The following is a 26,383-nucleotide window of genomic DNA, read 5'->3' on the forward strand; positions in this document are numbered from 1 at the left end:
TTTTATATATATATATATATATATATATATATATATATATATATATATATATATAGTAACTCAGCTACAATTCATTCGTAGCTGCTTTGTTTAAACCTTACACTTTAGTGCTATTGGACACGGGCAGGCAGTACACAGATTATTGCTTTGGTTTGTTTATGAATAAATTGGTCCTAATAATACTGTTGATCATTAAAATTGTCTCGTAGATGTGAGAAGGGTGTGATGTCCCTGGTGAATGTCAGGAACTGTATCCGCTTCTATCAGACTGCGGAGGAACTGAATGCCAGCACGCTGATGAACTACTGTGCAGAAATTATTGCAAGTCATTGGGTGAGTGTGAGACTGAGAGGTATGGAAAAGCACCTTCACTGGAAGTCAGAAGACTGGGGCTTGGGACCTGGTTCCATAGAAAGATACCTCTCTGGCCCCTCATTTCCTCTTATAACAAAATTGAAGGCTAAGTAGTCGCATTAGATGATCTGTGAGATTCCTTTGGGCTCTAAAAGTCTCATAGTTCTGATTTCAGAGTAGAGGAGCAGAAGATAGCTGAGGTCAAGAAGCAGGCTTGGAACGGAGGGACACAGGCCTGCTTTACCCTCCATCTGCAGGATTGGCAGCTGAGCCCCGGGAGCCGGTGCTGCTGTAGGGCCAGCAGGCCTGCTGTGCTGGTGCTGGGCAGCACCGCTTCCAGGCTTTCCCCGCCTTCTCGTCGTGTGGAGGGTGTTGTTAAATTTACATATGCCCTTCTTAGGTAGCTTTCATCATAAAGACAGACAGGTCTTGCATTTCTTTGTTGTTGTCTGTTTTGCGTTTTTCAGAAAATCATGGCTAGGGCTATGTTTATAACCTAGTTTCTGCAAATTGTTCGGTACTCAACAGCATTATGAGAAAAAGTGTCTTAAAGAACTGGATTTTAAAGAATTGAAACAGGAACCATAACCTTTCTGCTAAAGTAGGTAGAAACTTAGAGATCTGCAGCAGTAGAGAGCGATGGTGACTCAGTGGACTGAATTGTTTGTGGAAGTTCTGATTAATTCTGCACCTGTCTCCTGTGTGGGGTTGAAGGGGAGGACTCTGTTCTCACGGGCAGGGCTCCTTGTGACTTCGTCCTTGTGGAGTGTCCGTGTTGCCTGTGCTTTACAGTCTCACCCAGAGGCAGGGCAGTGCTGTGGTGAAGAGTCCTCGCTCGGCAGGTGGGCCTCTGGGCTCCAGATCCCGGCTTGGCCGTTCACTCACTGTGCGAGCTGGGCACACTAATTAGCCTCTTTATGCTTTACTTTCTTCATCTGTGAATGGGGATAATAATAGTACCTACCTCATAGGGGTTTCGTGAGGATTAAATGAGTTGAGAAATGTTAAGCCCTTTAAAATAGGGCCAGACACATTCCAAGGGCTTCTTAAGAAATGTCAGTTATCGTTATTGTTGATATGTTGAATCTGTTCTGCTTTTCACTGTCTTTTTAATCCTTAGGATGACTTACGAAAGGAGGACTTCAGCAGCATGAGTGCTCAGTTGTTATACAAAATGATCAAGTCCAAGACTGAGTACCCATTACATAAAGCTATCAAAGTGGAGAGAGAAGATGTGGTCTTCCTTTATCTAATTGAAATGGATTCACAGGTACTATACCTTTTCCCCAAGCTATACTTCTCTTGTTCTTCTCTGCAGTGCTCCTCACTTTCTCTGAGCCATTGCTGGCACAGTCTTTAACTTACATATTTCTACTAGTAGTTTGTCCAAGGCAGTCTGAGCTTTTCCTGTCATGCTTCTCGGTATTCTTCCAGCCTCTGCCCGTTGCCCACTTCCAAAGACATGTCCACATTTTTAGATAGTTGTTACAGCAGTACTTAACTTCCAGGTACCAAAATCTGCTTTAGTTTTTCTTTTGCTACTGTAAGAAATTACCACAAACCTAGTGGCTTAAAACAACACAAATTTATTATCTTACAGTTTTGCAGCTTGGAAGTCCAGTACAGGCATCACCCATCTAGAAGTCAAGGTGTTGGCAGGCTGCGTTCCTTTCTGGAGGCTCTAGGGAAGCCTGCTTGTTTGGGTTGTTGGCAGAATTCAGTTCCTTGTGATTATAGGACCAACATCCCCATTTTCTTCTGGCTATCAGCTGAGTCAGGGCCATTCTCAGCTTCTAGAGGCCACCACATTTCCTTAGCTCGTGGCCCCCTTCCTCTGTCTTCAAAGCCAATAATGGCAAATCACGTCTTTCTCGTGTCACAACTGTCTGACCTACTCTTCTGCTTCCCTCTTTCACTTTTAAGGACTCATGGGAGTAGATAGATTGGGCCCTCCTGGATAGTCCAGGGACACTCTCCCCATCTCAGGGTCCTCAGCTGTAATCACATCCACCAAGTGCCTTTCATTGTGTGAGGTGACATAGTCACAGGTTCGGGGGGTTAGGACGTGGACATCTTTGGGGCTGTCATTCTGCTTACCGCACCGCCTTAGAAGAAATGTAGCTGCTCTTGACGGATGGCTGTGTCGTGTGTTTTATCCAGGGTGTCCAGGGTGTGGGCGAGGCATTAAACTGCTAGGAGGAATTAGATAGTTAAGCCACCGTCTTTTGTGAAAATGTGAGCTGTTTCCCATCAGGCTCTCTGAACCTCTGTCCTGACACTTGTGTTCCTACAGCATTGTCTGCATTTCCCCCTTGTACTGTCTTCCATGGTGTTTGCACCTGCTCTGTGATCCCCGTTAGTCCTGGGCTCCCTGAAAGGCATGAGCCCTGAGGAGGCCTGAGAGAAGTTTGTGAATTCAGTTGAATTTGGAGAGTAAGCTATAGTAAGTTATAGGACTGAAATTTGACATTTGTGTGAGATGATTTTTAAGAGTCAGGGTGTGAGAGATTTAGTTGTATTCTCTACTGGATGGGTGCTGATTTACAAATTTCTCTGTGCAGCTCCCTGGGAAGCTGAATGAGTTGGATCATAACGGAGATCTTGCTTTAGATCTAGCCCTTTCACGACGACTAGAGAGTATCGCCACCACTCTGGTTAGTCACAAAGCTGACGTGGACATGGTGGACAAGAATGGCTGGAGCTTGTTACATAAAGGCATCCAAAGAGGTAGGAAGAAGCGTATTTTATATTTTTTGCAGTGGGCAGTTTTACCTTTATCCAGGTAACTTTTGAAGACTTTTTTTTTTTTTTTTTTTGTGCGGTATGCGGGCCTCTCACTGTTGTGGCCTCTCCCGTTGCGGAGCACAGGCTCCGGACGCGCAGGCTCAGCGGCCATGGCTGACAGGCCCAGCTGCTCCGCGGCATGTGGAATCTTCCCAGACCAGGGCATGAACCCGTGTCCCCTGCATCAGCAGGCGGACTCTCAACCACTGCGCCACCAGGGAAGCCCTTGAAGACTCTTTGACCCTGTTCCTGTTCCACAGATTCTCAAAGGCTTCTTGAGTCTGTACTTGCAGGCTACATGATTTAGAATTTGTGATCAGTGGGTCAGAAGAGAGATGGAAGAGCTATTGCCTTATGCCTTGTTGGTTAGGCTCTTCAGAGTGTCAGCAGGACCCCCAAAAGAAGGCTAGAAAGATGGTACTTACAGAAAAAGTACCTTTTACTTGCAAGCAATTGATGTGTTATTTGCTTATTCAATACATCACTTTCTCCAGAAATTGTGCTAGGAAGACTTCACTTGTATCAGTTACTGTCAGAGAGGGAAAGTATCAAGAACACAAGTATTGAAACATATTCTTCGAGTCAGAGTTTTCACTTTTACAGAATAGACTTCTCATAGATCATGACAAAGTGCTAAAGTTTCATTTTGTTCTTGGGAAGTTATTTGAAATTGTAGCTGTGTTTGAGTACATTGTCATTAGTAGTGGGAAGCTATGTAAGTGATAGAATTACGATCAAAGCATTTTCACCTTATTGAATTAAAGGGAAACAAGTACTAGTCTTTTGTTTTTCCCATGGCCTTAATAATTCTTAAGTCCCAAATGGATCCTGCCTGACTCTACTTTGCAGTAGTCATTTTTTTTGACAGAGTGAAAAGCTATATAGGGATAGAGTTCCAGTATGGAGAGAAACCTTTCAAATGTCTCAAAGCCTTCATGTTGTAGAGGGATAGATGACTGGATTGAAGTACTTGGCTGTGGCCACTTTTTTGTTTACATGTGGACATCGGAAACAGAATACGTGTAATGGTTTCCCCATATCTTAATCATGTATGTTTAACCTTCCAGTTGTGCATTATTGTACTGTTATTATCTCTGCCACACTTTTACCATTCACAAGTTGCTCCTAGTTGGTGGAATGTAGTTACTTCAAATAAGGTCCTGTTGCAGCTGTGGCTTTGCCCTTTTTGGGCATAGGTTTTAATATAAATATCCCTCTAAGTCATGTGTTAAGAGTGTTAAGCATGCTGGCTGATGGAGAGGAAAATTTTGTTCATCATTGGGAAGGAAATCCTTAGAGTATGTCAGTGTCAAGAGCAGATGCATTTTTCCCAAGCACCACTCCACACTGTGCAAAGCCATTGGGTGCTGAGCACTGGGTGTGTGTTCAGTGGGGAAAGTTTCCACCACATCAGAAACTATTCTTTCCCATACTGTTTAGTGTCTGAAATGTTTATTTTGGAAACAAATAAACTTGTTACTAAAAAAACAATCTCAGAATTATGTCTGTTTCCTCTTAAGGACTTAAATTCTTATGTATGATGAAAAAACATCTTTGATGAGTTATTAAATATTATGATGATTGCTTAGTTACAAGAATTGCCAAGAATTGGTGGTGCATTTATGGTGCTTATTTGCAGATGATTTAATCTTCTGCTCTGAATTTATTAGTTGCTTGCAAGCATGTGGGCTGCAGTGTGGGCATGGTAAACTTGATTGTTGAACGTGGCAGTGCGGCCTGGTGTGGAGCACGGAGTTATTGGCATTGGAGCCTGGATGTACCAAGCTGGGAATCCTGGCTCATCCACTTACTCTATGGCCTTGGACAAGTCACTTAACCATTCTTGAGTCTCCTTTTCCTCACCTGTAAGGTGGGAATCATTTCTGCTTTACTGGTTGTTGGGAGACTGAGAGGCAGGTTAGTAGCACACCTAGCCCGGTGACTACCGTGTGGTGGGGTCAGCCTGCAGCTCTTACCTTGCCCCTGTGTTGCAGTGCCACGACCAGCTTCAATTTCTGTAGGAATTTTTTTCACCTTTCCTTCTTCACCTTGAGCTGTCAGTCCATTGACCTGCCCAAGTGATTAAATCGAGCATTTAATCTGAAGTTTAACCGTTAACCTGACTTTAAGTCCATTGTAATATGAATGAAGATCCTTAGCATGTGAGGTTTAGGTCTGGTTGTGGACACACATTAGAATCTCTAACCAGAAGACTCGCTAATCATCCTAATAACCAAGTGTACCCATCAGTTTGTATCGAGAGTGCGTCTGTGAGTGAGTCCACAGGAGATATACATGGGACCAGAGGGATGCCATCTCCTCTGATTAGCTGGATCTGGGCAAGAAGATGAATCCTTACTTTCTAAAACAGTCTTCTTGTGCTTATTTTCCTTGATGATCAACATCAATCAGTGGGTCTCTTAAGCAGCGTGCTCCTATGTAATTGTTTGTAGGAGGTTTGCAGATGATGCCACCAACTGGAGCAGCAGGAGATACAGCTTTTGTTAATTAAGTAATGAAAGTTACTGCCTGGTCCCTGAATGAAACTTTGGTCAGGGAGCTTTGTTGAAAGAAAAATTCCACACTTTGTTGAAAGTGTGGATTTTTTTTAAACGTTAACTACGTTGTAAGGAATATTTTTATGTGGACAAGTCGTTATACATTTACTTGGCAGTTTCAGGGAGTGAAGTGATGAAGTAATTGGAACTGTTAAGCACCAAACAGTTTTTGTTTTAACAGTTTTTGATGAAAATCATTCTAAAATGTATTAGCAGTTTTCTTATTGACAGAAACTTTATAAATGGTGTTTTTGGCATTTTCTGTTCCCTCCCTTTGTTCTGCTTTTTTGATGTCAGTTGTCTATTTCCTCTAGGTTGTATATCCACGGGCTGACTTTCTGTTAATGTAAAACATCATCAATTTTCAGTTGCCTATAATTCCTAAATAACTTTTTGTGTAGGGTGCATATACTGTATGTATGTATATATGGGTAAGTTAAAAAAAAAAAACAAACTTCGGTGCTTATGAATAAAGTAAATCTAATCTAAAAGCTATGATTTTTTTTTTTTTTTTGCGGTACGCGGGCCTCTCACTGTTGTGGCCTCTCCCGTTGTGGAGCACAGGCTCCAGACGCGCAGGCTCAGCGGCCATGGCTCACGGGCCCAGCCGCTCCGCGGCATGGGGGATCTTCCCGGACCAGGGCACGAGCCCGTGTCCCCTGCATCGGCAGGTGGACTCTCAACCACTGCGCCACCAGGGAAGCCCTATGATTCTTTTCAAGAGGGCTTAAGATATAAAAAGTTTCTTTATTATGCCATCCATCTGAATCCACCCATTGATCTGTACCCTTATTTCTGTGTGCAGTATTGCCCAGTTTATCTTCTGTGTGTATAGTGTATTATAAGTTTTTCATTGACGTATTTTAGCTTTACCATCTGTTTACTACTTAGTTTGGAATATATGCCAAGCTTAAAGATAATGAAACCACATTTCACCTCTCCCCCAGTATGTTATTTATCAGATTTGTCATTTTAAGGCTCTCTGTCCTCATAATTCTAAATTTTCTTTCCACTTCCAGAATGTAAGTGACTTTCTCTAGGATATTTTATTCTATTGCTAGTGTATTGTTTTTACATACTCTCTTCCAGACTGAATCTCTGTGGGGTTTGCTCATATTACACATCAGGGCCCTACTGAGAACCCTAGTATGTATTTGTACATATGGACAGCAAAGACCTGACCCAGGCTAATCCTTTTTTTTTTTTTTTTCTTCCGTTATGCGGGCCTCTCACTGTTGTGGCCTCTCCCATTTGCGGAGCACAGGCTCCGGACGCGCAGGCCCAGCGGCCATGGCTCACGGGCCCAGCCGCTCCGCGGCATGTGGGATCCTCCCGAAACGGGGCACGAACCCGCGTCTCCTGCATCGGCAGGCGGACTCTCAAGCACTGCGCCACCAGGGAAGCCCTTGCTAATCCTTGATATGCATGTTACCTGCTGCTTTCAGAGCTCTACCGACATCTTTTTGTAAAGAAATCTAAGCTTTGGTCCTTTGCACACGTTGCTGGTAAAGATTGTATCTTCCCCTCCCCCCCCCCCCCCAAGAAAAAAATCGGGGACAGAAGAATGAAAAGATTTCAGAAGGGTCTGGTTAGAGGACTCTTAAGTTACCCACAATCATAATTGATTGGAATTAGAGCCATTCTGTTAAAGTGGAACCTTATATAACTTCAACCAGTCAATCCATTTTCTTCCCAAACATTTCCCTGGTGCCTGTTTTTGTATAAGACAGTGGTAGATACAAAAATAAGTCGACATGGACCAATCAGGATATGAGGGGCCTGTGGTGGCCTAGCCACGTCAGTGCCAGAGCTCACACTTTCCAGCAAGATGGTCCCTTGGAAGAAAGAATAGAGCAGATGGGAAATATTGAAAACCAGTTGATTTCGAAATTCCATGTCTACTGAAGATTAGATGAAACTCATATTATTCAGATGAATAATACAGGAATACAGCTAACAGACTTGAGAGCTTTGCCACTCCTGAAATCCTAAGCCCCGTTCTCGATATTCAGGTAGCAGAATATAGTTGAAGAAGATGAAACGGTATTGCAAGATATAAAGGAAAACTTCTCATAAGTGCCTTTGCAAGAGCCACTGCAAGTATAGCAGGTTAGAGCCAAGTATTGCTTAGGTATAGACTGTGGTCAAGAATGAGAGAGGGAGATAAATTGTGTTGTGGAGGAATCTCGGAACCCTTTATGAGAGTTAATGACCTTTGAAGGGTAGAAGCCTGGTGTGCTTAAAACTGTGAAGTGATACTGAAGCGAGGGGTCAGGACAGATGACAAGAGGTAATCAGAAATTGAATTTGAGTATGTAAGTCCATGATCTCAATGATGAAATCTTCTTTGTCTACGGTTACTGACTGGTACCTTTTTGAGGAAGCATTGGTCAGAAAAGCTTGCCCCGAGTGTTGTCATATGTGACCATTTCTTCTATTGTTTCTTTTCAAGGAGATCTCTTTGCTGCCACTTTCCTCATTAAGAACGGGGCCCTTGTCAATGCTGCTACGTTGGGTGCCCAGGAGACACCGTTGCACCTTGTAGCATCGTACAGTTCAAAAAAACACTCAGCAGATGTGATGTCCGAGATGGCACAGATTGCAGAGGCCCTCCTGCAGGCTGGTGCCAACCCCAACATGCAGGACAGCAAGGGCAGGTAAGTCGGGGAGCAGATCACCTGCTCTGAGCACAGTTCCCAGAATGTGATTTTATGGTGGCACATACCTGGCAGGCGGGGACTTCATGTTTTTTAGTTCAGCATTATTCACTCTGAATTTTATGGAAGTTACAAACATTGATTCGTTTTGCAAATGAGAGAGACGACTAAGGCCAGAGGCATTTGGGGAAACCATTTCCATCCTGGGTAACTGGGGTCCTTGGATCTTTAAGCAGTTTCTGTCATCTCCACAAAACTCCATTTCCACCTTCTTGTAAGTACCTCTGCTTTAGACAGCTCTGTCCACACAGCTTGCCATCTTCCACAGCATACTGATAGTAGTTGTCATGTTCCTTTTGCCCCTTCCCAGAAATATTTGGTTGAGGATTCCTTGTGGTTTAGAATCTGAGAATGGGCTGCTTATCTGTGGGACAGCAGTGTGTGAGGCATTGAAGGGAGTTAAGCCACCTGAATCACCAACACTAGGGGGACCCACTTCTTACCATAGCAGCTCAGTATTTTATACCTTTAAAAAACCCTGTCAAAAAATAACTGTGAGGTCGTCAGAATAGGAAAATAGATTTGTGTGATGAGTAAGGTACTTAAATAAGGTGGATCTCCATGAACTCAGTATAATGTCATAATTACCTTATTTCCCAGAATAATTGCATTCCTTTTTTTCTTGTGATTCCTTAATCTTTTTCCCCCAAGTGTAATAAATTCTGGCATTCTGTACCTCTGAGATAGATACCAGCCTGGGAGTCCCTGTGCTCTGTGGTGGCCATCTTCCTCAGGGCACATGAGGGCTAAATAAAAGCAGTGAAGAGTGGTTAATCAGTTCCTACCGTTGCCACTCATAATGTGTTTGAGTACAACAGAGAATTATGGGAAGAAAAAAATTTCTTTTCAGAATTGTGGAGGATACGTAGGGGAAAGTAGGCATACCTATGGCAGAAACTACTGTTTTATTTGTTTTAAAAACATGAGTACATATACATTCAATGAGGGTCAGTATTTAATTGAAGAGTATTTTATATCTCTTCCTTTTATTGATTCTTGTTCTTTTGGCTACTGAATAAATTGTAACATATAATCAAAGCCATTTTCATCCTTTGATACTTGGTCATGGTTTTGGAAAACTGTTTGTCAGGATAGGAAAAGAAACTCTGGCAGAAATGGGGAATTTCTTGTGGATTCTAGCTGCCTCCTGCTGTGAGTAGTCCTGAACTGGGCCTGTCCTGAATTGACACCTCTTCTTCATCCTGTAGGTCTCCCTTACACTTGTCCATCATGGCCAGGAATGAATACGTGTTCAACCAGTTGCTGCAGTGTAAACAGTACGTAGGGAGACATGGAGAAATGAAAAAGCAGTTGTGAGGGTGGGATTGTGAGTGAAAAATGATTCTCTTAAAATGTCTTTTAGCATTATCCATTTTAACAAGTAAAAGTAAAATAAAAAATTGTCATTCATAAAGTACAAAGAGAAAGAATGAGGCTGTTGACAGTAGAGAGTGCCAGAAGACGATTATACTTGCTATTCACATTGCTTCCTCATTCCAGATTAGATTTAGAGCTGAAAGACCATGAGGGCAGCACAGCTCTGTGGCTTGCCGTGCAGTACATCACTGTGTCTTCCGACCAGTCCGTAAATCCCTTTGAAGACCTCCCTGTGGTAAATGGGACTTCATTTGATGAAAACAGCTTTGCGGCCAGACTCATTCAGCGTGGCAGCAACACCAACGCACCTGATACAATAACAGGTAAAACACAGACCCCTAAGAGCTGATGCTCAAGTCTGGAGACCCCATGAAATATTGTGTCAGTGTTTTTACCAAAAATTTAAAAACTGAACGGCGTGCTATTATGAGAATTATTTTGTACGTAATTTTAACCATAGTAAAAAGCCTGATCTTGTGCTTCCAAAAATCTAGCCAGACTCGATAAGTCGGTTAAGCTGAAGCACTTCTATTTATTTAATGCAGTGAATTTCAGTCTTTTTGGACTCAGAACTCTTTTCACGCTCTTAAAAATTATATCCCAAAGAGCTTTTGTTTAAGTGGATATCTTTGGTATTTACCATGTTAGAAATTAAAACTGAGAAATTTTTAAAAGATGTATTAATAATAATAACAACAAACAATTTTATGTTGACATATAACTTTTTTATGAAGAATAACTTTCAGAACAAAATTTAGTTGGAAGAGTGACTGGTTTCTAGTATCTGCATCTGTATTCAATCTTTTGAGATACGTTGTTTCCGTTAAAGAAAATACCCTCACACAGTGATGTAGTTGGAAAACGAGGCATATTTTAAGAGGCTTTTCAGATAATTGTGGATATATTTCTTTGATACTACAGCGAGAAGAATTTATCAAGGTATAATTTTTTTAAGGTTAGTTGCCATATGGAATCTGAAACTATATCAGTGAACTTTTTATACTCTTATATAAAATCCATGGTGTGTGTGTGCTTTGAATGGATTTCTTCATGTGTGATTTTGTAACATCATGCCTTAGTCATTTGGAAAATCTTGTTTCACTGAGTTATGCAGATCTTCAAAATGTTCATTCATTTTAGAATCACATTTATTAATATCACCACTGATCTCATTGGAAAAGTCTTTCAGTATTGAGAAGCTGTTAAACTTACAGTTGCAGACAAAAGTTTTCCAAAATTCTAATTTCACTTGGAAGATCAAATTTTGTCATTTGGTGGAAATATTGCCAGTTGTTTTTCTTACAGAGACAGGCTTACTTTTTAAGAAATTGTCAAATACTCAGGTTTGAATAACCATAGTTTATCAGTCATTCTTTCAAGTAAAAATGGTGTTCCATGAAAAAACTGTTAGTTCAGCTTGCAGTGAAACAATGGCACAAGTACTTTCCTTTGAGACAACTTGTGTAATTTGTTACACAACAGATGTAACATACTTTATATACTTTATGCATACTTCTTATTTTGTCACACAGAATTTTAAAGACATGTACTCAATGTTGAGATTTATTAAAGTTAGTAATTTTTACTGCTTTATCAAGGGCCACCGTAAGTGAAACTGGTTATGTTTTTGACCGAGTGCATGGCCGTGAGGAGTACAGTGATTACCACTAGTACATTTGGGGGCCCCTGCCTTGATTTGTGTTAAGGCTCCCCAGTTTGATCCACCATTGCTTTTGTGCCCTCAGTGCAAATGTCGGCACAGGGGGAAAAAGCAGATAACATCAAGTATTATTATTATGAAAATAGTTTTGACCTCCTGGACCCCCTGAAAGACTCTGAGGAACCCCTACGAATCCAAAGACCATACTTTGAGAACTACTGTTTTAATGTGAATATGTCCTTGATCCGACTAAATAAAACATTGGGATATTTTAAGGAGCGGGATTCCATATGGTTCAGTATTGAGTGCTAGCAGTGTATAAAAGCATGGGTAAGTGCCACTAATGAGGGGAACTGGCCAAAAAAAGATACTAAATATCGCTTCCCCTAAAAGAAGTTAATAATTAACTTTAAATAAAGGTCAAATGAAATCACCCTTTGGGTGACATAAAAGCTAAAGGCAGCAGCAGTACTACAGGATGGGGAGTACAGGCAGAACTGTGTTTTAGACTAGATTCTCTGGAAATGAGATAGTTACTAAATAGCTTTTAATTTATAAATGTTTGTTGGTTATTGACCATACTTCCACTGATTTCTGATTTAACTGCATTATAGAAGAGTGTGACATATAAGAGATCGGTTCTTTGGTGTTTCGGACTTGAATGTTAGACTCTTAGAGATACAGTTTTTATGAAAGTCTGACATGTACTTGAAAAGAATTGCATTCTTTAATTGTAGGATGCATGTAGCATTCTCTGTTTACGTCCATTAAGTCAAGCTTGTTCATTGTGCTGTTCAGATCTTACTCATTAGCTTACTAACTTTTGGACTCCTTGATCTGTCAGTTTCTGGGAGGTATATTAGAAATGGTCACTGCAATTATGGATTTGTCCATTTTTCTTGCTAGTTCTGTCAATTTTACATTATATACTTTGAGTTTTCATAGACACATCAGTAATGTTTTAGCAGTTGCAGGTTATCTTTGTTCTGTAGGGAGGTATATGATTTAGTTATTGTGTACACTGGCATGACTACAGAAGTGAAAATGGGACTCTTATTAGGAGTCTCTCAATTAGAAAGACTCTCAACTAGGCGTGGAATCACTTTCTCTGAGGGAAAAGATAAAAATGGCATGGAAACAAAGCAGTACTTTGTCCCGTTGCTTTTCCTTGGTTTTAGTCCTGGTATTTAATTTATTTTGAGTTTTCAAATAGCATAGCTGTAGAACGTGAGACTTGTGTTTATCCAAAAAGGAAATGGATTTTAATAGAGAAAACACTGTTCTGGGACTAAAACCATTTCAAGATGAAAAGAAGAAAAAAAAATTTTTTTTTTTATTGAGTATAATTGCTTTACAATGTTGTGTTCGTTTCTGCTGTACAAGGAAGTGAATCAGCTCTATGTAAACCTATGTCCCCTCCCTCTTGGACCTCCCTCCCACCTCCCCCCCTGGAGCTTCCTGTGCTTTGTAGCATGTTCCTGCTAGCTCTCTGTTTTATGCATCGTACTGTATATATGTCAATCCTAATCTCCCAATTCGTCCCACCCTCCCCTTCCCACTTGGTGTCCACATGTCCGTTCTCTACATCTACGTCTCTATTCCTGCCCTGCAGATAGGTTCATCTGTATCATTTTGCTAGATTCCACATATATGTGTTAATATACGATGTTTGTTTTTCTCTTTCTGGCTTACTTCACTCTGTATGACAGACTCTAGGTCCATCCACATCTCTATAAATGACCCAATTTCATTACTTTTTATGGCCAAGTAATATTCCATTGTATATATATACCACATCTTCTTTATCCATTCATCTGTTGTTGGACATTTAGGTTGTTTCCATGTCCTGGCTATTGTAAATAGTGCTGCAGTGAACATTGGGATACATGTGTCCTTTTGAATTATGGTTTTTCTCAGGGTATATGCCCAGTAGTGGGATTGCTGGGTTATATGGTAGTTCTATTTTTAGTTTTTTAAGGAACCTCCATACTGTTCTCCACAGTGGCTGTCAGTTTACATTCCCACCAACAGTGCAAAAGGGTTCCCTTTTCTCCACACCCTCTCCAGCATTTATTGTTTGTAGATTTTGTTTGTTTGTTTGTAGATTTTTTGATGATGGCCATTCTGTTAGGTGTGAGGTGATACCTCATTGTAGTTTTGATTTGCATTTCTCTAATAATTAGTGATGTTGAGCATCTTTTCATGTGCCTCTTGGCCATCTGTATGTCTTCTTTGGTGAAATGTCTATTTAGGTCTTCCGCTCATTTTAATTGGGTTGTTTGTTTTTTTGATATTGCGCTCCATGAGCTGTTTGTATGTTTCGGAGAGTAATCCTTTGTCTGTTGCTTCCTTTGCAAGTATTTTCTCCCATTCTGAGGGTTGTATTTTCATCTGGGTTATGGTTTCCTTTGCTGTGCAAAAGCTTTTGAGTTTAATTAGGTCCCATTTGTTTGTTTTTGTTTTCATTTTCGTTACTCTAGGATGTGGGTCAAAAAAGAGCTTGCTGTGGTTTATGTCAAAGAAAGTTTTTCCTACTGTTTTTTTCTTTCTAAGATTTTTATTTAGAAGAGTGATAGTGCGAAGTAAAACATTTCTAAGCCAAGAACAAACATATTTAAGGCCATAGGAGTAAAACTAAAGTATTTAAGGAGCATTTTCTGGTAGAACTTCAGCTCACAGTGTCTCCAAAATGGTCATCTACCCCAGAGGTTCTCAGAGATGACTTTCCAAGCCTCACCCCCCAAGGGACGTTTGGTAACATCTGTAGACAGTCTTGATTGTCACAATAAGGTTGAAGGTCGTGGTGCAGTGGTTAAGAATCCACTTGCCAATGCAGGGGACATGGGTTCGAGCCCTGGTCTGGGAAGATCCCACATGCTGCAGAGCAACTAAGCCCGTGTGCCACAACTACTGAGCCCAAGTGCTGCAACTACTGAATCCCACGTGCCTAGAGCCCATGCTCCGCAACAAGAGAAGCCTCCACAATGAGAAGCCCGTGCACCGCAATGAAGAGTAGACCCTGCTCGCCACAACTAGAGAAAGCCCGCGTGCAGTGACGAAGACCCAACGCAGCCAAAAATAAATTAATTAATTAATAAAAAAATAAGGTTGAGAGTGTTACTGGCATCTGTTGGGCAGAAGCCAGGGATACTGCTAAATATCGCACTGTGTACAGGTCAGACTCCTCACAGCAAAGGATTATCTGGCCCCAAATGTCAGTAGCACTGCTGTTGAGAAATTACGTTCTAACCAACCCTGGTAAGGAGACATAGCTTCTCCCTGGTCCTAGGAGGTGGCTAGTGGGAAATCCAGGGAGCAATGAATGTCTTCTGACTTCCAGACCAAGTGTTTTCTCCCCACACAGGCTCATTTGAGTCTCTGTGTCCACACACAGGGTGCCTGTGTAGACTTAAATGTCACCTACGTCTGGTGTGGGCTTGTAAGTTGTGAAAGGTGGTAGGGAAGGGCAGGGTGTGGTGCAGTGTGGAACTTGACCTCATTTTCATGCAAATGGAAGAATGAACGTGTCCATTTTCTCCTAGGAAATTGCTTAATACAGCGGGCGGCTGAAGCAGGAAATGAGGCAGCAGCTCTTTTCCTGGCAACCAATGGTGCCCACGTCAACCACAGAAACAAGTGGGTAAGTGTGACAGGGCAGCCAGGTGAAGCGGCTTTGGTCTGTGGAAGAAATGGCAGTGGTGGATGGGTAGGAAAAAACAGAATAGATTCTCTTCAATTTTTGTCAAAAAAAAAAAAATACATGGACCAGAGTCTAAGAGATGCTTTTATCCTCAAATATTGTTGATCGATTCATTCAGCAACCACTTCTTAAGCGTTTGTGGTATGTCAGGTCCTAGACAATAGACTGTGGACTTCATGGTCTACTAGAGATTAGCAAACATGGACACAAAAACCTACCATATTAGCATCTTAATTTTTTGTAACATTTTACATTTGCTAAAGTTTTCCTATGTGAATGTTTATTTAGTCTGTATCTCAAGCTAAGGCAGATGGTGCAGTGTTAAAGGGGGGCCTTTCAGGTTGGACATTCCTGGGTTTACTAGGTTTCCCATTTCCCATCCTGCTGTATGTGGTCTTAGGCAAGTTGCTTAACGTCTCTGAGCTTCAGTTCTCATCGGTAAAGTGGGGTTAATATTGATTTCATAAGGTGTGGTTAAGATAAAAATAAATGATAAATTTAAGTGCTTATTAGCATAACATCTGGGACATTAGAAACTAAATAATAGTTATTTTTACTTTATAATTTTCAGACAGGGAGGATGTGTTTATCTTTAAGATCACATTTATTCTACAGCTACTTTGTGCTATAGGAGCTTTAAGGTTATCCCTTTCAGTTCTCACAATGGATCTAGAAGCAGCATGTGTTGAAGAGACATTATCAACATCTGTAAATCCCTCATTTCAGGGTAAAGAACCCTGAGGTTCTGAGAGGTTAAGTGACTCGTAAATAACGGAGCCAGCATTAAGACTCAGGCACTACAACATACAGTTGCATTTTCTCTCAACAGCGCTGGGCAAAGCAGTAAACAGTAAGCTTGGTGTATGAGACAAGTCAATGGGTCGTGGAAGCACAGGGGGGAGGGCAGCGCCATGTTTTCCCACCATGAAATCTACTAATCTGTCTGCACCTAAACCTACACCCGGCCTGCTTTCCAGCTAGAATGATGGCATGGCCATGTATGCACCAGCGGCTGGTTTCTTGGCTTTGCTCCTGCCATTATGTGTGTCTGCCTCTGTCTGTCTCTCTCCTGTATCATCAGTGTTGCCCACTGTTCATTTCTAATAGCATACAGACATGCTCTACTGTCTCTCAACTTTAAAAGAAATTCTCCCTTGAGCCCACATTGTCTACCCTATTCCTTCTCTGATACCCTTCAGAGCAAAACTGGGTGAAACCTTAAGATGTAGAGGCACAGAGGAGACTCGACTTGAAAGCAAGTGAGAATGACACTGGAGACAGGTCTGGAATGCTGGGTTAAGGTCTTTGGACTTTATCCTGTGGGAAGAGAAAATCCACAGAAGTAGACAAGCAGTATGATCATTTTCGGGTTGAGAAAGCTTCCTGGGATAGCTGGTGGGGTGGATGTACCATTGAGATCCAGGCTGGAGCCAGATGGGAATCATCTAGACAAGCAATGGCTTGTCCTGACCTCTGATACTAGATTTGGACCCAATGGGATGGGTTTCAGAGGAATTGCAGAATGATAGTCCATGGGACCTACCTCTGTGGCTCTCAGAAGCAAGGGCTGGAGAGGTGTTAAGACGGTTGTGTTGGATCCAAGAAGAGAAGCAGGGGACTGGCCAGGGGGAAGAACTGCTGTGGGGAGAGTGCATTCCATTTTGTGATTGTTGAACTCCTTCTTAAACATTCAGGCAGGGGTATCCTGCAGGCAGTGGGAAAATTGGATATATAGACAAGGCTGGAGATCCTGGTTTGAGAGTCCCCTGCTTGTATTCCCTGGTAGAAGTCATGGGCGTAGATAAGTGTACCCAGGGAGGCTGTGTGGGGGGAGGGCTGGAGCAGAAGACAGCCCCGAGGAGGAGGCTGTAGGGAGAGGGTGGGGTGGGAAGGGGTCCACCGGGGGAAAGAAGTGAAAGAACCAAATCCTTATCCCCCAGTGAGATCACAGTGGCAGGACCCACACGGGATCCCACACCGGGAAGGTCAAGAGGTGGCAATAAAAACACGTTAGCGGGGCTTCCCTGGTGGCGCAGTGCTTGAGAGTCCGCCTGCCGATGCAGGAGACGTGGGTTCGTGCCCCGTTTCGGGAAGATCCCACATGCCGCGGAGCGGCTGGGGCCGTGAGCCATGGCCACTGAGCCTGCGCGTCCGGAGCCTGTGCTCCGCAAATGGGAGAGGCCACAACCGTGAGAGGCCTGCATAACGCAAGAAAAAAAAAAAAAAAAACACTTTACTAAAAAAAAAAAAAAAAAAACACTTTACTAAAAAAAAAAAAAAAAAAACACTTTACTAAAAAAAAAAAAAAAAAAAAAAAATACAAAACAAAACAAAAAAAAAACACGTTAGCTTAAAAAAATAAAAAACACGTAAGCTAGAAATGAGGAGATTACAAAACCCACTCAAAGAATTCAAAGTGGTTCCCTCTGGGAAAGGAGAATTTTTTTTTAGGGAAAACGAGGTGAGATCTTGCTGTTTTTCACAGCAGGCCTTGTAGGTGAAGTTCTTGGACTCTAAACAATGAGGATGTGTAGCTTCGGTAGGAGCCGGTGCAGAGCAGTGTGTTCAGTTTGTTTGGGTGAAAAGATCGTGTGTGTGTGTGTGTGTGTACATGTGTACACGTATATGTATTCACACATATATACACATGTTTATATGTCTTTGTGTGAATATTTCGTCACTGGAGAGAAACATGAAACTGGTAATAATGGTTCCTTCAGGGGAGGATAATTGGGTAGGTGGGGGGGAAGGCATGAGGGGAAACTTCTTTTCAGTGTATACTCTTGCACCTTTTGAATATTGAATCAGGTACTTCTAATACCAATTAAAATTTTTTTAATTCTAAAAAGTGGGGGAAAGAGGTGTTTCTTGATCAGAGTTCAAGATGAGGTTGATACAAGCTGGTGAAAGAATCAGGGCATCAGTGTGCTGGAGGGGGTGAAAAAGCCGTGGTGGTCGACTGACAGCACCACTTATCTCTGGGGCTGTGGATGTGAGGCTTTTCTGATTTCCACAGTGTTTATTTTAGTGATGCTCGGAGGTCATCTGTTGTTTAATAATAATAATGTATTATTTTTATAATTAGCAACATAATTCTAAAAACTAAGTGAAGGGTGGAAATGCAGAAGATGAGGACCCATCTTGCATGTTTGGAGGGTGCTTGGGAGGACACTGGAGGAACTAAGGATGATGGCACAGGAGAAAGGGAAGGAAAGGAGACCTGAGGAGTGGGACAGACCTCATGGAGCTGGTGACAGGATGAGCCAGGGGCTGTGCCTGGCCCTGGGGACCTGAGTTGCAGCACGTAGGCTGTCTTTGTCCCTTTGTAAAGGGGCCTCCTAGGCTGAAGTGCTCTGACTGGGACTATTCATTTCTGTTCAGGGAGAAACCCCGTTGCACACGGCCTGTCGGCATGGCCTGGCCAACCTCACTGCAGAGCTTCTGCAGCAGGGAGCCAACCCAAACCTACAGACGGAGGAGGCCCTGCCTTCACCAAAGCAGCCTGCATCCTTGCCCAGCTTAGCGGACAGCAGCGTCTACCTGCAGACACCACTGCACATGGCGATTGCCTATAATCATCCAGATGTGGTGTCTGTCATCCTGGAGCAAAAAGGTAGGTAGTTAGGGATTACTGCCCATCACCGTGACCTTTGCACAGTGGTTTTGAGTAGTTAATGACAGAGTTGATGTTTCTTCCATTGGTAAGTTTTCTTACCCAAAAAATCCTTTGCGGTCAAACCAGATAAGCATATATTCTGGCTCCGGCTACTGTTTTTCCCTGTGTACATTTTCAGGATGGGGCCTGCCCACTTCACCTGCAAGGTTAAGGTTTAGAGTCTCTGGCTGCTCCTCTGGTGTTTTGGGGTGTGGCCCCAGGCCACTTCAGTGCGGGTCAAGCAGAGTTCTGCCTTGGCGTGAGCACTGTCTCTGGAATCTCTGCCGCGGCGGCAGTCTTCCACGAGCCGGTCAGCTCTCTTGCCCACCTCTGAGCTTCCCTGGCAGGTGAACCATGAGAGAGGAGCCAGAAAGAGGGGCCGAGGGAAGCCCCTGCCACGAGGGAGGCCCGTTTCCCTCAGAAAGTCATCTTCCAATTTTTCTCTTTCCTGCCTTGAAATTTGTTTTACTCTTTCCTGCATCCTTGTTAAGGCCAGCATCTTTTAGCACTGAGCTCATGGAAGGAAGTGGGGTGTTAGGTAGGCTGTGCCTTTTTCTTAGCCCACACAGGAGGTATACGATGGTAGGACTTATGTGTCAGGGAAATGTCACCAGGGCATTGTTTTGATCCTCTTTTCAGTAATCAAGTAATTAATGTGTGTTTCCATAGTGGACTCTTTTCCTTTTGTGAAGATTCAGTATTTTAACCTTTAAAGCGATTCATTTTTTCTCATAAACTTTGCTCAAATGTCTTGGCTTCCACTTCCCACAACATGATTTATCAGTTCTCTTTGTATAGAAATGATCAGTCAGTCAGTTTGAAATTGAGCTGGTATTCTCTTGAATACTTTAATTGGGATCCATAGGATGGTGAAATCAAGTGTTCTTTTTCTTTTAAAAAATTTAGCTAATGCTCTTCATGCCACCAACAACCTGCAAATTATTCCGGACTTCAGCCTCAAGGATTCCCGAGACCAAACTGTGCTGGGCCTGGCATTATGGACTGGTAAGGTGGTGCCAGAGGCTGCAGACAGACATACGCCAGACAGTGGGTGCTAGAGGAAGGGAGGTGGAAGGGTTGGAGCTAATCATTTGTGGTAGGACAGCCTTTCTGTTTGGGTTCAGCCCATAATATCCAGTGGAGAACTGCTGGCTTTGCAAAGTTGAGAGGGTGTTTGTTGTAGTAAGAGGTTGATGAAGTGGGAGAAGCTGAGCCCACGTTAATCGGAGCTTGTCTCTTTCCCAGGCATGCACACGATCGCAGCCCAGCTGCTGGGCTCCGGGGCTTGCATCAACGACACCATGTCAGACGGGCAGACCTTGCTGCACATGGCCATGCAGCGACAGGACAGCAAGAGCGCGCTCTTTCTCCTGGAGCACCAGGCGGACATAAACGTCAGGTGGGCTGGAACAGCACTCCGCCACAGCACCAGGCCACGTTTAGTTGAGACAGTTCATAGCCTTGCTTGTAGAAAAGAGTTTTGTTCCTTGTTAAAGGGAGAGAAACAGTGACTCTGAAAAAGTACCAATTACAGTGTTGTAATTAAATGTAATCATAGACTCAGAAGGAGAATTGTGTGCTTTGCTCTTATTTGAACCTTTCGAGACCAGGGCACAATATTGCACAAATCTCATTAAAAAGGACAGTCCAAAATCAATTGTTTAAGTAGGAATTTTCAGTTATAATGAAGAACATTCCAACAGATGAGCTATCAAAAGGCTTGAGGGGCGAAAATACACAGTTAAATTTTTATTATTTTTGTTTTTTCAAAGGAATTTATCTCCAATGTCATCTGACCCAGAATGACTGCGTGGGTGAAAGTGTTTTGTCAAGTGGGTAGTTGGGGTGACATTTTATTCAGATGCTGTTGAAAGCAGCTGTATGCCTGTAAGATTTCAGCATGTTGGGATGTTTGGCAGTTATCTTCTCTGTGCAATAGGATAACCTGGCTGTATTTTTTAAAAAGACAGGAGGGACAGATGCTATTGATGGGTTAACTTTCTCTGAAAGAATATTAATGAATGTGGGTGAAGTGTGTTTAAGGGATACAGTGGACTCTGGCCTCTAGGATGCCTAGAAGGGCACGCTTTATCATTTGGCCCCAGATACAAACATTGGTTTTGGTGTCCATGTCCCAGCAGGACTCAGGATGGGGAGACGGCTCTTCAGCTGGCCATCAGAAATCAGCTTCCCCTTGTCGTGGATGCCATATGCACCCGAGGAGCTGACATGTCTGTGCCAGATGAGAAGGGGAACCCCCCACTGTGGCTTGCGCTGGCAAATAATCTGGAGGACATCGCATCCACTCTGGTGAGACAAGCTCAACTTCAGCTCCGTTTACACGTGGAGATATTTTGTGTCAGAGATAGATTTGGGTCCTCCGTAGCAATCATAAGGAGCATGAGATCTACCAAGTAACAGATTGGGTCAAGGACAGGCAGTCAAAAGTCATGTTAAAGAAGCTTGCGGTTCAACGTAGCCTTGGCCAGCACCTTTTCGTAGGGTGTCTTTATCAAGAAAACTACCAAGAAGCAAGAGAGCTGAGGCATTTCCTCAGGGGTCTGCTCCGGTGGTGGCTTAACTGGCTGTGGGATGTCCTCACCGTCACCACAGTGATAAGTTCTCAGATCTCAGGTTTGTCCCCCTTACTCAGAAGCCAGGCTCCAAAAGTGGAGGTAGCCCCAGAAGCTCCTTTAGTTTTCTGAAGGGCCTGAAATGTGACATAAAGGCAGTTTAAACCTGGGGGTTTTACCCAGCTGTTCTCGAGATGACCTGCTGTTTACAGACGTGTGTTACTGGGGGCTCATGAGTGTGTGTATGCAGGCATTGGTGTGTGTTTTCTGTCCCTTCAAGGACACAGCTCTAGAGGGCACTAATCAAACATATATTCCTTTTATTTCTCAAACCCCTCCCGCAGGACCTAGTGCAAAAACTTGCACCAAGCAGATTTTAATCAGGGTTTGTAAAACTAAAGAATGGTACAGATTAAACTAAATCTCAGTTAACTATCTACTGTATCTCACCTGAAAACTGGGTCTAATGATGTGCGTAGGGCTCACAGATGGTAATAAACGTGTTTACCTTTGCTTGGCAGTGCTTGTGAGTGACCTGTGTTTTCCTGCAGGTCAGACATGGCTGTGACGCCACGTGCTGGGGCCCAGGACCTAGTGGGTGCCTTCAGACACTGCTGCACAGAGCCATTGATGGAAACAACGAGTCTATCGCCTGCTTTCTTATTCGCAGGTCTGAGAGGCCTGAGTATCCCTTCAGATCTTATTCAGCTTATTGCAAACTGGCTCTTTTCTCATTTACTCCAACTATAGGCTCGACCTGCCTGTGTAACTAGCTTGACCTTTGTAACGAAGGCTAGAGAGGGTCATTGTCCTGTCAGATCAAGTCAGCCAGGGAGAGAGAGGGGCTTATGTGCCCAGATCAAAGAATCTAAAAGCTAAGCCAGCTTCCTGCTTTGGGAGCCATATAGGTCCCTGTAGTCACATCAGAGCAGTTCACACAGTGAGACCCGGAGGCTGGGGTGGAGGAGACCGAATGGCCTCTGCAGGACTCCACCAAGATGCCTGAGTCATGCCCGCCTCCACGGCCTCAGAGTGCAGGAGGTGTGGGAGGTGAGGTTATTCAGGAAGGCTTTAGAGCAGTAATTCTCAAACTTTAAATGCATGCAGATCCCCTGGGGGAGTTTTTAAGAGTTCTGATACCCACGTTGCCCCCAGGAGCAATTGCCAAAGTATCTGTGGGAGCAAGGGAATTCCCTAGCAGTCCAGTGGTTAGGACTCTGCGCTTCCAGTGCAGGGGCCCGGGTTCCATCCCTCGTTGGGGAACTAAGATCCTGCAAGACGCGTGGCGTGGCCAAAAATAAAAGAAAAAAAATCTGTGGGAGCGGGACACACGCACCAGTATTTGAGGCCAAGAACCAAGGACTGCAGTCCCTGGTGGTGGCAGCCTTTCTGTTGGGTTGGATAAGGCTGCTGCTTTACACCTGTTAGCATGCCTTTAGGCTCGGTGGAAGCATGCGTTCCTTTTACTTCCCCTTCCTTTCAGTGGCTGCGATGTGAATAGTCCCAGACAGCCTGGTGCTAATGGAGAAGGAGAGGAAGAGGCCAGAGATGGGCAGACCCCCTTGCATTTGGCAGCATCCTGGGGGCTGGAAGAGACGATACAGTGTCTTCTGGAGTTTGGTGCCAATGTAAATGCACAGGTAAGGAGAGTGTCTCTTTTCCAGGAAGATGGATGGTAACCCCAGAATCAGGGAAATCACCTCTTATGGCCAGGGACCTTGCAGAGTCTCTGGTCTCGGGCCTCTGCTTTTCCATGAATGGGCCTAAGGGACGGACACACGAAGTGACTGTCTCTTGGGTCATGTAGCCTGTCTAGTAGTTTTAATGACTTCAGGTTAAGACTTTTCGTCTCTTTACCTTTGTCCTTTCTACAAAGTGAGGAAGATTTGTTCAATCAACTTTTCTTTGCCTCCTGTCCACATTAGTTACAGATTTCCATTGAGAATTTGTTCCTATCCCAAGCTGAGTACTTACTGTGTTTAGGAAAATGTTCCAGTAGCTCAATAGGGCATCCCTGAGTTACGTTCCTTGATGCTTTTCAACGTTCTAGCCCGTAAAGATTTGTGTGCAGCGGACTTCCCTGGCAGTCCAGTGTTTAAGGTTCTTCTAATACAGGGGACGCGTTCGATCCCTGGTTGGGGAACTAAGATCCCACGTGCCGCACAGTGCGGCCAAAACCAGAAAAGATTTATCTGGCCCTGCAGCCAGATAAGTAGTGGTTTAACTTAGAGGTGAGGGTGACTGCTTTTTTTTTTAAATAAATTTATTTATTTTATTTATTTATATTTGGCTGCGTTAGGTCTTTGTTGCTGCACTTGGGCTTTCTCTAGTTGCGGCGAGCGGGGGCTACTCTTCGTTGTGGTGCGTGGGCTTCTCGTGGTGGCTTCTCTTGTTGCGGAGCACGGGCTCTAGGTGCATGGGCTTCAGTAGTTGTGGCTCGCGGGCACTAGAGCACAGGCTCAGTAGTTGTAGCACACGGGCTTAGTTGCTCTGCGGCATGTGGGATCTTCCCAGACCAGGGCTCGAACCTGTGTGTCCTGCATTGGCAGGCGGATTCCCAACCATTTCACCACCGGGAAAGCCCATATCGCAGCTTTTCTAAACCAGATGTGTTTGTGCCCCTGGTCACTGGAGCGTGGAGGTAATGGGGAGTGGCTGTCAGTCATCTCTGTGTTTGGCCTTTTGAAAAGCTGATTTCAAATACAGAGTGGCAGTATTGATTCTCAGAACTGAATTCTGTTTACAGGTTATTCCCCTTCATATTTTTCTTGGGTTTTATCTTTGCTTGGACCTTGAAATCTGTGCCTTGTCCCCACAGGATGCAGAAGGAAGAACGCCTGTCCATGTGGCCATCAGCAACCAACACGGCGTCATCATTCAGCTGCTGATTTCCCACCCTGACATCCACCTGAATGTCCGAGACAGGCAGGGCCTGACCCCCTTTGCCTGTGCCATGACCTACAAGAACAACAAAGCGGCCGAGGCCATCCTGAAACGAGAGTCCGGGGCTGCTGAGCAGGTGAGTGACCGGCACCCAACATTCTCCACGGCGCCCCAAGCACTAAACACATGTCACCAACTAAACAGGGCTCTTCTCGTTAAAGACATTTGTACTCCCCTTTCTTAAATTTTGGCCGTTCAGATGTCCTGTCAGTGCTGGATGGAATGTGCCTGCTCTGCCCTGCATGCCAGCCACCTGCTGGTGCCATGTGTAGAAGGGAGCTGGCGGAGGCTGGGCCCAGTGACAGAAATTCTGTGCTTGTACAACTGAGGGCATTCTTTACTTTTGCTGGGTGGTTTACTTGCCCTAGTAATGAATGTCTTAAAAGGGTTAAATTGAACTTGAGCTTTTGGTGTCATGTTGGGTTTTAGAGGAGCTGTCAGCATTCAGCTTAGCAGGCTCAGTTGTCCTTGTTCTGGATGGTGAGCTGTTGACCTGCAACATCAGACTGGGCGGGAAAGGACAGAGGCAACTGATTGAAGGCGGGAGCTGGGATGGGTTTGTGAAGTCAGTTCTCAGACACTTGAATCTCCATCCAGCACTTTATTTGTCTATTCATGCCAAGATTTATGAAGGTAAATTGGAAACTTGGGACCTGAACAAAAGTACTAACATGGGTGGAGACTTTTGCTTTGTATTTCAGGCTTCCGTACATCCCTTTTCTTCAGCATTTGCCTCAGTGTGACTGATCGAGTAGGTGTTGACCTCACCCTTGCTCACATGGGGTAAAATGTTCATGAATGGGGATAGTCATTTCACATTTCCTCCCCATCTAGCATGAAACCGGTGTGTGTGTGTGTGTGTGTGTGTGTGTGTGTGTGTGTGTGTGTGTGTGTGTGTGTGTGTGTGTGTGCTTGTGTGTGGATGGGGATAGTCATTTCACATTTCCTCCCCATCTAGCATGAAACCGGTGTGTGTGTGTGTGTGTGTGTGTGTGTGTGTGTGTGTGTGTGTGTGTGTGTGTGTGTGTGTGTGTGTCTGTGTGTCTGTGTGTGTGTGTGTGTCTGTGTGTGTGTCTGTGTGTGTGTGTGTAGCATGTGTGTCTCCCTCACTTCCTCCTGAGCCCTCACACTGATATGGCAGCTCTGGGAGCTGTAGTGTCCTGTGTGGTTTGATGTGAGTGAGCTTCTGTCTGCTTTACATCAGTGGTGCAAAGTCTATGACATACTGTTGGCGGCCTCCCCCAACATGTATTATTATCCTGTAGCTCAGTGAAAGAGGAGACTTTCTGGAAATTTCTGAAGGTTTGTTTGGCTGCTCAGGGGTCAGGCTGGCATTGCAGCTGTGGTTTTTAGAATTCTGGGTGCTTGTTTTAGCCAAAGCAGGAAACCCCCAAAGCCGATGTCCACCATTGCCTTTCCCCATGCATCCCAGTATTCTGGTGCTTTCCTTTCCCTTTCCTTTAGGTTGTCTCTTTCTTGGCCTTCCAAGGAGTCCACTCCTGCTGCAGGAGGATGCCGGGGCAGCTTGGGTTAGGTCCTTTTTCTGACCACGCACATGTGGTCACACGCATAAATACGCAGTGTGGGTCTATGGTGGGGTGTGGGGCGTGGGGTGTAGCGCAACATTTAGTGTTGGTTCTTGGGAGGGAGCTTCTGGAACTGAGGGAGGACTACACCGTGGCCTCTCCAGTGGTCAGTGCGGCTTGCGGGTGCTCAGGAGGCCCTCTTGCAGGGGGAGCCCACTAATATTTTGGTTCCCACTTGTTGCCTTAGGTGGATAACAAGGGCCGGAATTTTCTTCACGTGGCAGTTCAGAACTCTGATATCGAAAGTGTGCTCTTCCTGATCAGCGTCCAGGCTAACGTGAATTCCAGAGTCCAGGATGCTTCCAAGTTGACCCCTTTGCACCTTGCTGTCCAAGCAGGCTCAGAGATTATTGTCCGCAATTTGGTAAGTGTTGCTGAAATATTATCGCATGAAACGTGTGGACAAAGCATGTTGTAGAGTGTGTGCGGACTCTCATCACAGGTGTTTGGCCAGGTATTGTGAAAGGCCAGCAGGA

The 26,383-nt window shown here is 44.0% G+C and overlaps 1 protein-coding gene across 1 annotated transcript in view; it reads left to right on the plus strand.

Moving 5' to 3' along the window:
- Positions 1-26,383, plus strand: part of ANKFY1 (ankyrin repeat and FYVE domain containing 1) — a 68,175-nt gene that overhangs the window by 31,772 nt on the left and 10,020 nt on the right. The window contains exons 5-19 of the mRNA XM_007454250.1: positions 210-333; positions 1,475-1,624; positions 2,916-3,081; positions 8,149-8,353; positions 9,622-9,690; positions 9,914-10,113; positions 14,993-15,090; positions 18,532-18,763; positions 19,712-19,810; positions 20,051-20,204; positions 20,947-21,115; positions 21,930-22,048; positions 22,862-23,018; positions 24,197-24,397; positions 26,095-26,271. Of these exons, the coding sequence (XP_007454312.1) occupies positions 210-333; positions 1,475-1,624; positions 2,916-3,081; positions 8,149-8,353; positions 9,622-9,690; positions 9,914-10,113; positions 14,993-15,090; positions 18,532-18,763; positions 19,712-19,810; positions 20,051-20,204; positions 20,947-21,115; positions 21,930-22,048; positions 22,862-23,018; positions 24,197-24,397; positions 26,095-26,271 (2,320 nt within the window). The remainder of the gene's footprint in view (positions 1-209; positions 334-1,474; positions 1,625-2,915; positions 3,082-8,148; positions 8,354-9,621; positions 9,691-9,913; positions 10,114-14,992; positions 15,091-18,531; positions 18,764-19,711; positions 19,811-20,050; positions 20,205-20,946; positions 21,116-21,929; positions 22,049-22,861; positions 23,019-24,196; positions 24,398-26,094; positions 26,272-26,383) is intronic.

Source organism: Lipotes vexillifer, unplaced genomic scaffold (assembly GCF_000442215.2).
Source record: "Lipotes vexillifer unplaced genomic scaffold, Lipotes_vexillifer_v1.1 scaffold680, whole genome shotgun sequence".
Lineage (NCBI taxonomy): Eukaryota > Metazoa > Chordata > Mammalia > Artiodactyla > Lipotidae > Lipotes > Lipotes vexillifer.